This window comes from Ruditapes philippinarum, unplaced genomic scaffold, assembly GCF_026571515.1.
Source record: "Ruditapes philippinarum isolate M1 unplaced genomic scaffold, ASM2657151v2 ctg3229_1_1_1_1, whole genome shotgun sequence".
Classification (NCBI taxonomy): domain Eukaryota; kingdom Metazoa; phylum Mollusca; class Bivalvia; order Venerida; family Veneridae; genus Ruditapes; species Ruditapes philippinarum.
In genome coordinates, this window is record NW_026859245.1 from 90106 (window position 1) to 103991 (window position 13886).

Consider the following 13886-nt stretch of genomic DNA (forward strand, 5'->3'; position numbering starts at 1 on the left):
ACAAAATGTTCATTAGGTAATGTTTTTGGCTCATCTTTCCAAATTAACCTTGAATAGTGTAGAATAATATATACGTAAGTAAACATACGTAAACAAAAGTTCACTGACGCAAGTCTTTCAGTATGACAAGTCTGCAGCCTGACACTGTATGCTTTACGACAATGTGATGTACTTCACAAAAAATCTCAGCATGTTTGAATAAGTTATTAAATTTGGAATAATGAAATTTATGATTCTAGCCGTAGTAGGTATTTGAAAATATTTGGTATTTGAAGTGTCCGTCATTACTTAGAATTACAATTTCAAAAACAAAAAGAAGCTTTTTTTATACAAAATTTGTTTTTTATAATCCTCGAAATAAAATTCCATGTACATAGTGCAGTTAATAAAGTTATATGTCATTTATTATTGAATTAATGGAAAATTACCAATGTATTATAAATGGATGAGTAGGAAGAATGTACTTTTTAAAAATTTTTTAGTTTAAATGTAGCGTCTTCTTCCATAAGATTGACTTTGTGGTATTTAACTCTCGTAAAAGTCTTCTTTAAAGTAATGTAAGATTTATCATAATTACAATCACATCAGTATGGGAAAATTCAAAATTTAACATTAAAATTTCACCTACGTATTCTTTTAAACACTTTTCATACACCAGTCGTCAACTTGAGTAGGTTTAATTGGGCCATGTTACCTTATTAAAGGAACATATTTGATAGTGATCGCATTATCGTAAAAAAATTAATTTTTCAGCCGTAAAAAAAAAAAATTGCCATATATTTTTCAATGGGAGTAAGTGAGTTTAACGTTGATGAAATTGATATTAAGAAGTTATTACCCATAATGAATATGATACAACAAATAAATCATGAGTTAAAAGCAAACTGTAATAACTAGATGGAATTAAAGGACCATTTAAAGCTTTGCTCCGATAAGCTTTCAACTTGACCTTTTTACCTTGGTGTAATGGTAAATAACTTCTTTTAACCCCCAATAAAGTAGTTGACAGTTTCACAAAAATTGGGGTTTTTTCCCCTAAAGAGTCAAATTTAAACCCCGTGGGGAAAATCCCCCTTATTTCTTAAAAAATTTTTTACAAACGGCACATCTTTGTCAATGTAAAGCATTTTTTTTTTTTATTCCTTGTTTTTATTTAAATCCCAAAAGGTTTTTAAAACTGGTGACTCTTTTTAAAAAACTAAAAAAGGGTTTGACTTGTCTGCTTATCAGGCAGATGATTTTGGGGAAGAAAAGAAAACATACTTCCAATTTTGCCAGGGCTCTTAAGCTAGGCCGAAATCTGAGGGAGAAGTCCTTTCTCCCTCAGCAGCTCACGTAAGAGAGAAATTTCAAGATTCAGGGAGAAGTGGATTAATACCATCATTAAATGGACCGCAAGAAGGTCTACATATGAACATAAGAAGGGAAGATCTTGCAAACTATAAGCTGTTAAAAAACATAAAATGTAAACAAAATGAGTATACCATGTACTTAATCGTCTAAATCGCCCAGTTGCAAGAGCCCTGTTTTCACGTTGGGGAGCATCAGTAAGTCATGTGGTACTGACATGGGCTACCGGGAGTTAGAAGTTAAGTGTTCAAGTCTCAACTTCTTATTTCCTTGAGCAAGCAATTTACTCTTGATTGCTTAGCCAGAACTTCATCAGGGTGTAAAATGGGCAAGTGAGAAAGAGTATAACACTTTAGTGTCGTAATATGACTAGCTGTAGGCAGACTGAAAGACAGTCCGGTCCGGAGGTTAAATCTGTAAATTTGGTCAGTTTTGCCACATATGCATTAAACTAAGGATATAAAATGTATTTCCTTTACTCATTACTTGTATACTTTTTGTTTGGTTATCTGCAGTCAAAGTACAAGTTTGAATAGTATTTTATTGATAGATGTTTCAGAACTTTATACATAATTAAGGATGTAATGTTTTAAAAAAAAAGTCTTTCTTAAGAAGATCTAGTAAGAAACCATAACAATTCATAAAATTCAAATAACATGGCTTAATTCTATCTTCATCATCATTTATATTTATAAGGAAAAAATATGGAAAAAGATTGTACATTTTGCATAAATGTGCAAATTCAATGCAACATTAGACTGAAACATGGGTTAGTATGTCAGGCTGCTTTAACTTGATTTTGTATTTTGATAAATGACAAAAAAACATGACAAGTAATTCATCAGAGCATATAAATGCACCACTACGCAACATTTTCTTTTATTTTTTGTTGAACATCACTATCATCATCAGTTAAAATGTTCATTTATGTACAGAATATTGTATGCCTGTTTCATTAATGTTCAGAAAAGAAAAGTATTGTATATTGATGAAATTTCAGTCAGTCCCGAGTTTACATTTAATTGAGATTTTTTTATTTAGTATAATGGCTTTAATAGGTGTAAAAACGTTTTATTTTTCTGCTTTAACAGGTGTAAAAAGTTTCATTTTTCGGCGTTAATAGGTGTAAAAAGTTTTATTTTCACAATTATTTTACCTTATTTCTTTTTATGTTTTGTCTTATTCAATCATGCAATTTATGGTTTTTTAATAAAATTTTACGGGATTGAAAGATATTTTTTTCTGGGGGCGTATTAATGAAAAAATTTTTTTAAAAATTTAATTTGTTTTTTTTAACTTTTTATGTTTTCATAAAAAATTTTCCCCACCAAACATTTCAGTTGTAAACCCCCTTTTTAATCCATGTGGTGGGACATAGTTTAAAAAAAAAATTCAAAATTTTCAATTTTAATTTCAAATTTAGCATTCAACAAAAAAAAAAAGAAAAGATACTTTTTGTTCACCGGGCCCCTAATTTTTTCTCAATTTCTGGGAAACATTTTAAAATGGGGGGGCTTATCAAGGCAAATTTAAACAATTTTAAAAGATTATTTAAAATTTAAAATTTGAGAAGTTACAGTTTGCTCTTTAGAAAACCTGGTAAACATCATCTCTCAATGTTACTGATTTTCCCCAGCATTCCCCAAAAAACCCCTTCCAAAAGGGTAAATAAATACAATTTTTTCCAATTTAATTTGAAGGGCCCTTGCAGGAAATTTTACATTTGTGCTAATGTAATATCATTTTAACAATGCATTAAACTTTGAAATTTTAACAAGGCTCATGTGGTCAAGTTCAAATTATAGGGACAACTTGATTCTAGGGTTCTAATTTTGACTTTTCGGAGAATACCTTCAATTTGTACATGTTGCAGTCCCTCAATTACACGTCCTGAGTATGTATTTTCAGAAAATAAAAAGATAAATCTTAATAAATTGTTTAAAGAACACGTTGTACTATAAAGGGTTTAAAGTAGATCTAGATCTGTCCTAAATCAAGCATACTGAAATAAAAAACAAGTTACTTTAGTGCTACACTGAACAGAAAAAAAACTGTTTTGACTGCTGACATCATTTTGGCAGGAAATATTTATCTTCCTAAGTTTTAAATTGTTTTGGGTCATATATTATATTTTGCCCATTAAAATTTTTAGTAATTTAGTGGATATTATTGATCTATTGAATTTCCCAAACATGTTTTTTAAACCTTGGAAATTGCTTGCAAAACCAACCAAAAGTTGCAAATTTAAAACTTCCTTGAATTGGAAATCCCTTAAAAAGTCAATTTGAAAAAAAAATTATTAATTCAATCATGGTTTTTTTTAAAACCTTATTACGTTTTTTTCAAGGGTTTAATTTTTTAAAAAATTGGGGCCCATTACATCACTTTAACAAAATATTTTGTATAAGCCCTCCCCCCTTGCAAAAATTTTAAAAGGGTGGAGAAGCCACTGGTTTCTCCCTGTGTCCATCCTTCTCTCACATTTACTTATCTTCTCTCATAGCATCTTCATTATTTGGCCAGTGCTTGATGGATCTCAGGCTTTTTCTGCCATTGGGTAGGAGTTTCAGGTTAATAGTGTCAAGGTCACTGTGTCTAAAAATAGATTTTTTATAATTTTCTTCAGAGTTGTCATTCATTGACAAGTATTTTTGGCATCTCCATATGCAGTTACATTTCATTGACATTTACCCTTGATAGGTGCTCTAGGTCAATGCTGTCAAGGTCATCGAAGCTAAAAATAGATATTTCTACTTTACCCCAGTCAAAGCATTCATTTAGATCTCAGATATATTCCTGTATAATTTCAAGGTCTTGAGAAATATTCTTTAACTTAATTACCTTGTTGTGGAAGATTTATTTTAATTTGTCATGCAATATACTTTATTATGCTTGGACTTTAATAGAATTATATGCTTCACTTTGAAGATATAAATTTGGCTTGCAATATCTCTAGAACCTGTTTTATTTATTCTTTTCTTAAAAGCCTGGAAAATTATTTGAAATCTGATATACAATCAAAATTTACATTTTCTAACGTAGATATTAATAAATTAAATTAAGAAGACAAAAAAAGTCTTGTGCAAATGATATATTTGAAGATATTCTTTTTATGTTTATTTTAGAAAAGATTTGTTGCGTGTTTTTTATTTCACCATTCATTAGGTAATTTTCCTATGTTACTGTCTAATTTATTTTTTTTGGCTTTGAAAATATTTACGCAATGGAGGGATAAGCAAGGTACAATGTCATTAATTAATGAAATAAATAACTGTTTGTGTGGTATGATAGCGTCCATCAATCACTTTAACCACTTTTAATTAATTCAGTGTATACACGCAACTTTATTGTTCTAAGATGATAATCATATTTCACTAATTTGAAATCAAGGGAGAGAACTTTATGTTATACTATTGAAATGAGTTAAGTCCCTTTTGTCTCAAAGAAGAAAAACAATGCTTTGTATAGATTAGATGTAAGAATTATATGAAGAATGAATCAGCAGATTTTGAAATGTTATGTACATGTAAAAGAATAATATCAGGTTTTATTTGAGATTGAAATTGAAATCTATCACAGTCAGTCTTTAGATGTAATATCTATTCTATTTTATCAATCAATATGCTAGAGTAATGCCTTTTTGATCACTTGGTTACAGAGAGGCAGATGTGTTGCCTTTATGTCTCCCATAGTAACTTGTGATATACTTCAAAGTATGATGTACCAGCTCAGCTTTGGATTTTGAATTGTCTATTGTTTATTTACTGAATATTTTCTAATATATTAAACACCCCTGCCTAAATAAAAGCGCCCCCTTCCCCTGCCATCACATCACATACACTTTTTGACAAAGACAGGAGGGAAGGGTGGTAGGGTGACGATGCATGAGGCCCTAGAGCGAAATGACAGCTTGAACAGCTGCACCCTTTGCTGGCACCAACAGCCCTCATCTGGACAGGGGTTACTGTATGCTGAGGTGCTCATTGACCTCTGTACAGTGACCTACTTTCAGCTTAAAATTCATGTCTTTTACTTATACCCTGTGGAACTTGCACGGAGGTAAATTATCACCACTTTGTGCTTTAAAATTAACCCTTTAAGGGCATGACTGGTGACATGTCTCAGGTCCGTACTCAACAGCATTTTCTTAAACACTTTTTTTTGCATTACAGATTTTACCTATGGTGCCAAAGATAGTTGGGGATTGGAAATCTGACAGTTCTGAGTTTTCCCAGCAGCTTGTCACAAAACTGGCAGAACTTCTTCATGTGTTGATGTATCTTCATGGTGGCTTCCCTGAACTATATGACCCCGTTTATGAGGTCATCAAGGTATGTTATAACATCAATTGAATAATAATCAACTGTAACACATTTTAAGAATTCTATATGGTAGTTTTGTCGTTTATGAGTACTATATTTTTTGAAAATTTGACTTCTGTTTTCTTTTTGAATCTAAATAATTAGTTCATAACTTTAATTGTATTTGCATACATTTCTAGTTTTCAGTTTAAGTTTCTTCTTTTCTGCTTCTGTTCTGTTACTTATAAAACGAGTGATACATTTGAATTACAGGAATTTCCGAAGCCATCCCCTGATGTGATAAAGTTTAAGTTACTGGAGTCCAAGTGGACGGCACATAGAGATGGCCAGGCATATGTACCAAGGTCGTACCAGCCGAAGGCTGAGATGGGTAAAACAGGACTATTCAACCTTGGAAATACTTGTTACATGAACAGTATCATACAGGCCCTATATATGTGTGATAGGTGAGATAATAGTTATATATATGTGTGATTATAATTATATATATATATATATATATATGTGTCTGATAGGTAAGGTAATAATTATACATATATGTGATAGGTGAGATAATAATTATATATATATATATATATGTGTATGTGTGTGATAGGTGAGATAATAATAATATAATTATGTGTGATAAGTGAGATAATAATTGTGATAGGTGAGATAATGATTAATTATACATATATGTGATAGGTACGATAATTATTATGTAGACTATTTTTAGGCGAATGCACCTTTCTTTTTGATACATTTTAGTGCTGCCTCTGAATTTTCCTTTTGTGTGGCTTATCATCCCTTATAAAAGTGTTCTATTTTTAATAACTCTTTAACACTATCAACTTTGAAGAGAAATAGCCTGTTACAAAATTTTTTATAAATTTTAATAAATTTATCTGTCTAAAATAGTTGCATGAAAACTACACTTGTGATACAGGATAATTTATTTCCTAAATCAATTGTCTGTAGAGTTGTTGAAAATGTTGAATTGACATTCCATGAATAACAACTGTAAACGTTTTTTGGGGGGTTACTTGTTGAGTATGGGAATACTATTAGTGAACTGAAATTAATTTAAATGTAATTTAAAAATGATGCATGTATTTTCAAAAAATGCAAACTCTGTTCACCTCTTAAATTGTTAGAATTCCATTTCTTACCCAAACATTATCTGTTTGCCTTAAAACATCTTCAATGTTATGTAAACGTATGTTTTCACTTGAAGTTGTAAATATGTTTTAAAGTGTTTGTTTTCGTGTTTACAGTTTCCGTAATGGTTTGCTGCAACATCAGCCCACCTTGGAACAGTCGTTGGTTGTCAAGTTACAATACGTGTTTGCATTCCTCAGTCTCTCACAGGTAACTGTTTAAAACTGTGTATTTTAAATGGTTTTATCAGAAAAAAGCCGCAGAAAATGAAATTTAGACTGCAAAGTTCAGTGCTAAGATAAAAAATGCAATAAATTTTGCTTTTTTTCTATAGGTGTTTACGTAAATTCCTCGGTCTCTTACATGTAACACTTTACAATTTATGCAATTTTGAATGGTTTTATCTGAAAAGCAGCAGAAAAATATTAAAATTGCAAAGTTCAGTCCTCCTAAGACAAAAACATTTATTTATTTATTTTTTCAACTGATATATGTTTTCTATTTGTATTTAAAAAAAAAAGAACTTAGTACAAAAATACAATGTTAAAACCTTCACAACAGAACATTATTTTCAATAGATTTGTCCATCTGTCAATGTTGACAAAACCATTATTATTCAGGAAAATTTCAGAATATACTGACTGAATTGTGGACAATGCAGACCATATCTTTGCCATCTGATCTTGGTCTGCACAGGTCACATTGGTAGAATTTTTAGTGGCCAGAAGGTTATGGGTTTATTAAGTATTGTTTACTATATTTGACCTTTTATTTTCCCAACAGAGACCAACATATGCTCCTGTTAACTTCTTGGCAGCTTCCCGGCCTGCATGGTTTTCGGCTGGTTTCCAGCAAGACTGTTCCGAGTTTCTGAAATACCTGCTCGATCAACTTCATGAGCAGGAAACCAAATATCTCACTGCAACCGGAAGTCCTAAATCTCCCAGGAAAGATAAACAGAAAACGGAATCCAAAAAAACGACCTTGATTGAAGAAAACTTTGGTGGCAAAATGAGCACTACTTTAACATGTTTGAATTGCAGATCCGAATCGAAAAAAGAGGAAATGTTTATGGATTTACCATTAGCGTTCCCTGATTATAACACTACCAGTCAGAAATCCCTCGCAGGTGGCGATAGTAAAATGTCTATGCGGTCGCACAGTAGCACCAACACGGTCCCTAGATCAACAGCTAGTGTCCCACCTGAAGAAATGAATTGTTTACATTTGAATGATTTGTTAAAACATTATTTAAAACCAGAAAAACTGGTTGGTGATAACAAATATTACTGTGATAATTGTGGTGGACTTCAGGAAGGCGAAAGAAAAATTAAAATCGTGAAGACACCGGAATATCTTATCCTTACTTTGCTCAGATTTTCATATGATACAAAACTTCAGTCCCGTTCAAAAATCTTCAGAGAGGTCAAGTATCCAAAAACTTTACTTATACCGGTAGAGGATGAATCGCGAGCGACGGGTTCTGAAAGAAGAAAAAGATGTGATTCACTGCGATCCTCGGTTGCGAACCAGTTGGAAAAATGCGGGTTAGAAATGGATATTGACTGTGCGGACGTTTATTCACTGTGTTCTGTTGTGGTGCATTCTGGGACGTCGTCAGATTGCGGACATTATTATTGTTATGCAAGACATTCTGTTGTTACGAATTCAGAAAACGTTTGCGCAAACATGCAAGACTTTTCACATGAGGATGAAATGGACTTTCTCCAAGATAAATGGTACTTGTTCAACGACAGTCGTGTGTCGTATGCCAGCTATGGTTCATTTTGTAATGTGAGTCAGCGATTCACAAAAGATACGGCATACGTCCTGGTGTACAGGAAAATTGACGCAGAGAAGATTGGTACAGATTATAAAATTGGATTGGATCAGTCCATACAACCTACAAAAATAGACGCACCTTTGAGATCTGATTTAAGGGCAGCTGTTGTCAAGGACAACAAGATATATTTGCAGGTAATTAATTCCTTGATTTGTTACTGAGCAGCTTTTAAGCCTTTTAAATGTTTAAATGCAATAGCAAGGGGCAATTGCATGCATTTTGTTGCATGTCGTGTATTTGTTTCCACATTTTTGTATGCAGCTTTTAAAAGCCTTTTAAATGTTCAAATGCAATGGCAAGGGGCAATTACATGCATTTCTAGGATGTCATGTATTTGTTTCCACATTTTTGTATTGAAATCCATCAAATTTTGAATGGGTTGTTCCAAATTTAATGCTGGGCTTGGCAATTCCATGACAAAAATTCAGCAGTTGAAAGAACATTTTGATGATATTTATAAGAATTGTCTAAGTTTAGTTTTACATAATGTTTTAAAGGGTAAGCCTATGACATTAAATATCAGATACATGTAGTTTAAACATATTACGTTACAGGTTTTATTAATTTTTTCCTAGCATATGACTCTGCAATTTCTATAATAGTTTTTTGTAATACAATCTCTTATCATGATATTAGTCGAGATAATTTTTATCAAAGATAAGGAAGGCTTTAAAAATGTTCATCTTTCAAGAGACTTTGATACTCTACATTAACTGAAATATACATATGGTTGTGTTCATAGTCTGATGTAAATTACGCAAATACATGAAAATTAATGATAGAAATGACATAAATTGTTTCAATGGCTTTTTAAAAAAATTGACTTAGAAACTATTTATCTAAGGCAAATAATGTTGATAGAAATTTTTTAACTTTATCCAATTTAACTTGACCCTTGAAATGAAATAGTGTTAGTTCTTTTGGAGGAACTGTCATTTTTTTGGGGGTGGGGGGGGGGACAAAAAATATTATTGATATCTTGTTTAAAGATTGCTAAAAACACCATAAACACAGTGGCAAAAAATATTATTGATATCTTGTTTAAAGATGTGTCATTTAACACAGATTTAGAGTATTTTGTGGTATGCTTCTCTTATTATCAATTTTTCACTCTAATTGATATTACAGGTACTATAGTTTCTTTGTTTGATTTTAACAGGAATTTTGATTTTCTCTTCTTTTACAGGAGCAGGAAAGCGCTGCTGCCAAAAATTCGAGTCGGAAGCGTCCCAACGATTCTACCTGGTATAACTGGAAGGATGACGATGATAAAGGAGGAGGTGGACCCTGCGGTGGAGGTGGGGGTAGTCTTGGTGACCTCGATACTTCTGGTGCTAGATTTGTCTTCTAAGAGGGGAAAATTTGAATACATGTAGTTTGTCACCTTAGCGCAATAACTGGTTAACTTCCTATTAAATTTAGAAGGACTTAACCCATTATTACACTAAGTTGATGAGCTTATCCTTAGAAGAGCAGCAGAGAAAGAAGAAGAGTTTATATTTGCTGTTATTTTGCTTGAAGAAAATGGACTTAAATATAATTATGCTTATAATTACGATGGAATTACCATAACAAAACATACTGAAAGTAAAGGGCAGTGTTCTTAGGTATAAACTTGAGGCTAAAGTGCAAGCTAAGAACTTTGTCCTGCCACTTGCTTACTGATTCATAAACTTGGTATAGGATTATTGACATCAGTTTCAATAGTGAAATTCTGGTATATAAGAAAGAGTATGTGGCCTATTTATACAGATATAAAATAGGACAAATATGTTTAAATTGCTACTCTGAAATAAAATTCTTAAAGAAGGTTTATCATTATCCGAAATTATATATGGAAATTAAGGTCTTGATTTACTTTAATGGGAAAACATTTCAGATATTTCAAAATAAATATTTGCTCAACATTCTGTTTAAAGTATTTACCGATCTGGCACAAAATTTTTTAAAGGGAATAAATCCAATATGTGCTTATGAATAATTTATGAATAGAGCTATGTAAAGTATTGAGATAGATTTCTTTACTGTTTCATATTGTAAGTAAATATTTATAAAGTTTTGTTGCATTCATGATATGAGCCGCGTCACGACAAAACCAACGTAATGCGTTTGCAACCAGCATGAATACAGACCAGCCTGCGCAGATGCGCAGGTTGATCTTGATCCATGCTGGTCGCAATCCCATTATGTTGGTTTTGTTGTGACGCGGCTCATTTTGATAAATTAACTTGAAATATTCAGCCAAGGTAAAATGACATTCTTCTTCCTGTCTCGATTTGTATGATTAATACTTAATATGCTGTAGGTTTCCTTTTAATTTGACACAGTAAAATACTGAAATTTGAGAAAGAAGCTAATTTTTGTAGAGAACTACCCAAACATTTTAATATTCTGTCAGCCCATGGACTGAGAGCAGGGTAGGCAGATAGACAAGGGCAAATCTTCATGACCTCCCCCCATTTTACTTGTAAAACAAAAACAAAAAGACAAATCAAACAATGTTTTTTTTTATATAATTTTAAAATGTATTTTTCTATACATGTATACTATTGAAAGAAAAAAAATGTCTCAATTTTTTTTTGTGATACATATTGAAGTTACTGCCTATGGGTATAAATCACCTCAAATTTATATAACACACTTGTCGTGTTATAAAAAAATTTGGTGCCAGTCCATAACTAGTTTAAGAGATTTCCACAGACAAACATCCTAGATGTTTAGACTAGACATGACTTTATACAAGAAATTACAAGTTCTTATAGCTGATAAGCATTTTGGAGGGTTTTTAAAATTCCCCAAAATACCTTTGTAATATATCTAGATAACAAATTCTTTGCAAAGCTTTGTTAACAATTAGGACTTAAAATAATAATTGAGAAAATCAATTTTCCTCTTTCATATTTGGAAATATTTCATTTTATATTTGAAAGTATTTCAATCAAACAAAATTTTAATAAAAGTTTTTTTGTTTTTTTTTCAGAACTTAAAAATGCAATAGTTTATTTTTGTTTACTAAATACCAGGACATTGTATTGATTTTGCACGTAAGAATGTTGTTGTAAATCAACAGGAAGTGAAAATAATTATCTCAAACTGTTTTGTTTACCTCATAAATCCCATTTAAATAAAAACCCCATTGATATATTACATATTTGAAATGAAAGGAGAATGAAAGTTGTTCAGTTTTTACAATTTCATTTCAAGGTGTGTGATTTAAAACTTTTTTATCCATACTTTCATGAAAAGCAAAAACTCACAATGAGTGGTTTAGAAATATTATGTACGGAATGTTAGAGATTTGATTTACCTCATCATCATTTAATCATGAAATGTTGTAAACAGAAATCTTTCCTTATTACTCATCTTCATACTGTTAAATATTTCACTTTTCATGAACGTCTAGCTCGTTGAAGTATTCTATACGCAATTATTTCTTGGTTTTTACTGAATTTGTTTTAGTTTGATTGTGTAGGAAGCTTAAAGCTTATAAAATCATTCTCAAATCTGTTTCTGGAACTAACCAGTACTGAGAAATGAGTGTATAGTTTTTTGCTCAAGGAAACAACTGCTTGCCCCTGATGGGGTTTGAACCCAAGCAGATAGCTGTCCTTAGATTACTAGTCTGACGCATTATCCACTTGCTGCCTCAATTATTTCCAATTTAAGTAAATTTTGCCCCAAAAAATGAATTTTTAAATTACAAAAACTAGGTTTATCTATTTTGTGGATCTATACTTTTCATTATGCCCATGAGGTTAACTATTGAACTTATCTTGTTCCTGTCAGACAGCTTTCAGTTAAACGTCAGTGATAAAACTTTAAAGATCACCTCAGATTAAAGACCAAATGAAATAAAGGAAACACTGTCCCAAAAGACCTGGGTTTAATCTCTTCATTTCATCAATTTCGTTCTCTATTTCAATACAAGACAGTCAACAGAAAGTGTATTTTTCCCTCATTGTTCAAGACTGGTCAGAACAGACCACTTTGTTTATATTATCTCTTTATAACTTACCTCATACCCATATAATACAAATGGTTTGGATACAAACATGTTACAGATTGTTATATATTATAATTATGTTGTATTCATGAAATGAACAATCTGCATTATGTATGAAGAACAAATTTGCTAATTCTTGGATTAAATTGTCTTTACAAAATTACTGTAAATAAATGACAGCATTTGCACGTAGGCCTTATAGAATATTGATAGGGTAACAAAATACCACTCGCAGTTTGGATGACGAGGCAAAATTATGAAATATTCTTACATAATCTCCATGTTTGGCATGTTTTTACATGCAGTGGAGTGTTTACGTTATCTAGATATCTTAATGTTTTACCTTAAATTTACTTCACTTGCATTATCGACTGCTGTTAGAATTTGGAAAGATTTATTATATGAGCTGCGTCATGACAAAACCAACATAATAGGTTTGCAACCAGCATGGATCCAGACCAGCCTGCGCATCCGCGCAGACTGATCAGGATCCATGCTGTTCGCTATCTGTTTCTCTACTTGTTATAGGGTTTGTAAGCGAACAGCAATGATCCTGATCAGACTGCGCGGATGCGCAGGCTGGTCTGGATCCATGCTGGTCGCAAACCCCATTATGTTGGTTCTGTTTTGCGGCTCATATTTTTAACCTGATGTTGGTAAGAGATACAACTCAGAATAAGGCCTGCCAGTGCATCCATGTCATTTGGTCATGGTCTGAACTGTGTTCCCTATTAAGTCACAATATTTTGAAATTTTCCTTGCAAATGGTGAATATTTTTGTCCAGATTAAAAAATAGGCAAGTCCACTTATTTTAAGATATTTTGCATGGTAAAATGGATATGTCCATTATTTTGGCAAGGATTAAAAGGATACAAAAATGGGGAAAAAACCCAGAGACTGCATGACACAAAACGCAGTCTGACCCAATTCTTTAAAACATTGACAAGTTGTAAATTGTTGCCTTTTTTCAAAAAATTCCTGGAAATTGACTTTATGAAAGAAATGCAAGGGTTCAGGAAACCTGTTATATCAGATAATGTATTTTTTCTTTCTTATTTATTGCAGAATAAATATTTCGCTCTACTTGCAAATTTTGTAAAGTGTTAAATAATTTTTTGTTGTACTTTAGTCACAACTTGGAGATTACTTTCACCTGTTAATAGTATGGCTACCAAAACATCAAGTACAAAAATATGCACATTCATTGTAGCTTACTTGTTAAAAGTTTTG

General features: G+C 31.8%; 1 protein-coding gene across 1 annotated transcript in view; it reads left to right on the forward strand.

Annotated features, from left to right (window-relative positions):
• LOC132755770 (ubiquitin carboxyl-terminal hydrolase 38-like) overlaps nt 1-13089 on the forward strand; it is a 30894-nt gene extending 17805 nt beyond the window's left edge. The window contains exons 5-9 of the mRNA XM_060746687.1: nt 5523-5681; nt 5925-6118; nt 6926-7019; nt 7593-8786; nt 9839-13089. Of these exons, the coding sequence (XP_060602670.1) occupies nt 5523-5681; nt 5925-6118; nt 6926-7019; nt 7593-8786; nt 9839-10003 (1806 nt within the window). The 3' untranslated portion in view covers nt 10004-13089. The remainder of the gene's footprint in view (nt 1-5522; nt 5682-5924; nt 6119-6925; nt 7020-7592; nt 8787-9838) is intronic.
• Nucleotides 13090-13886: the final 797 nt, after the last annotated feature.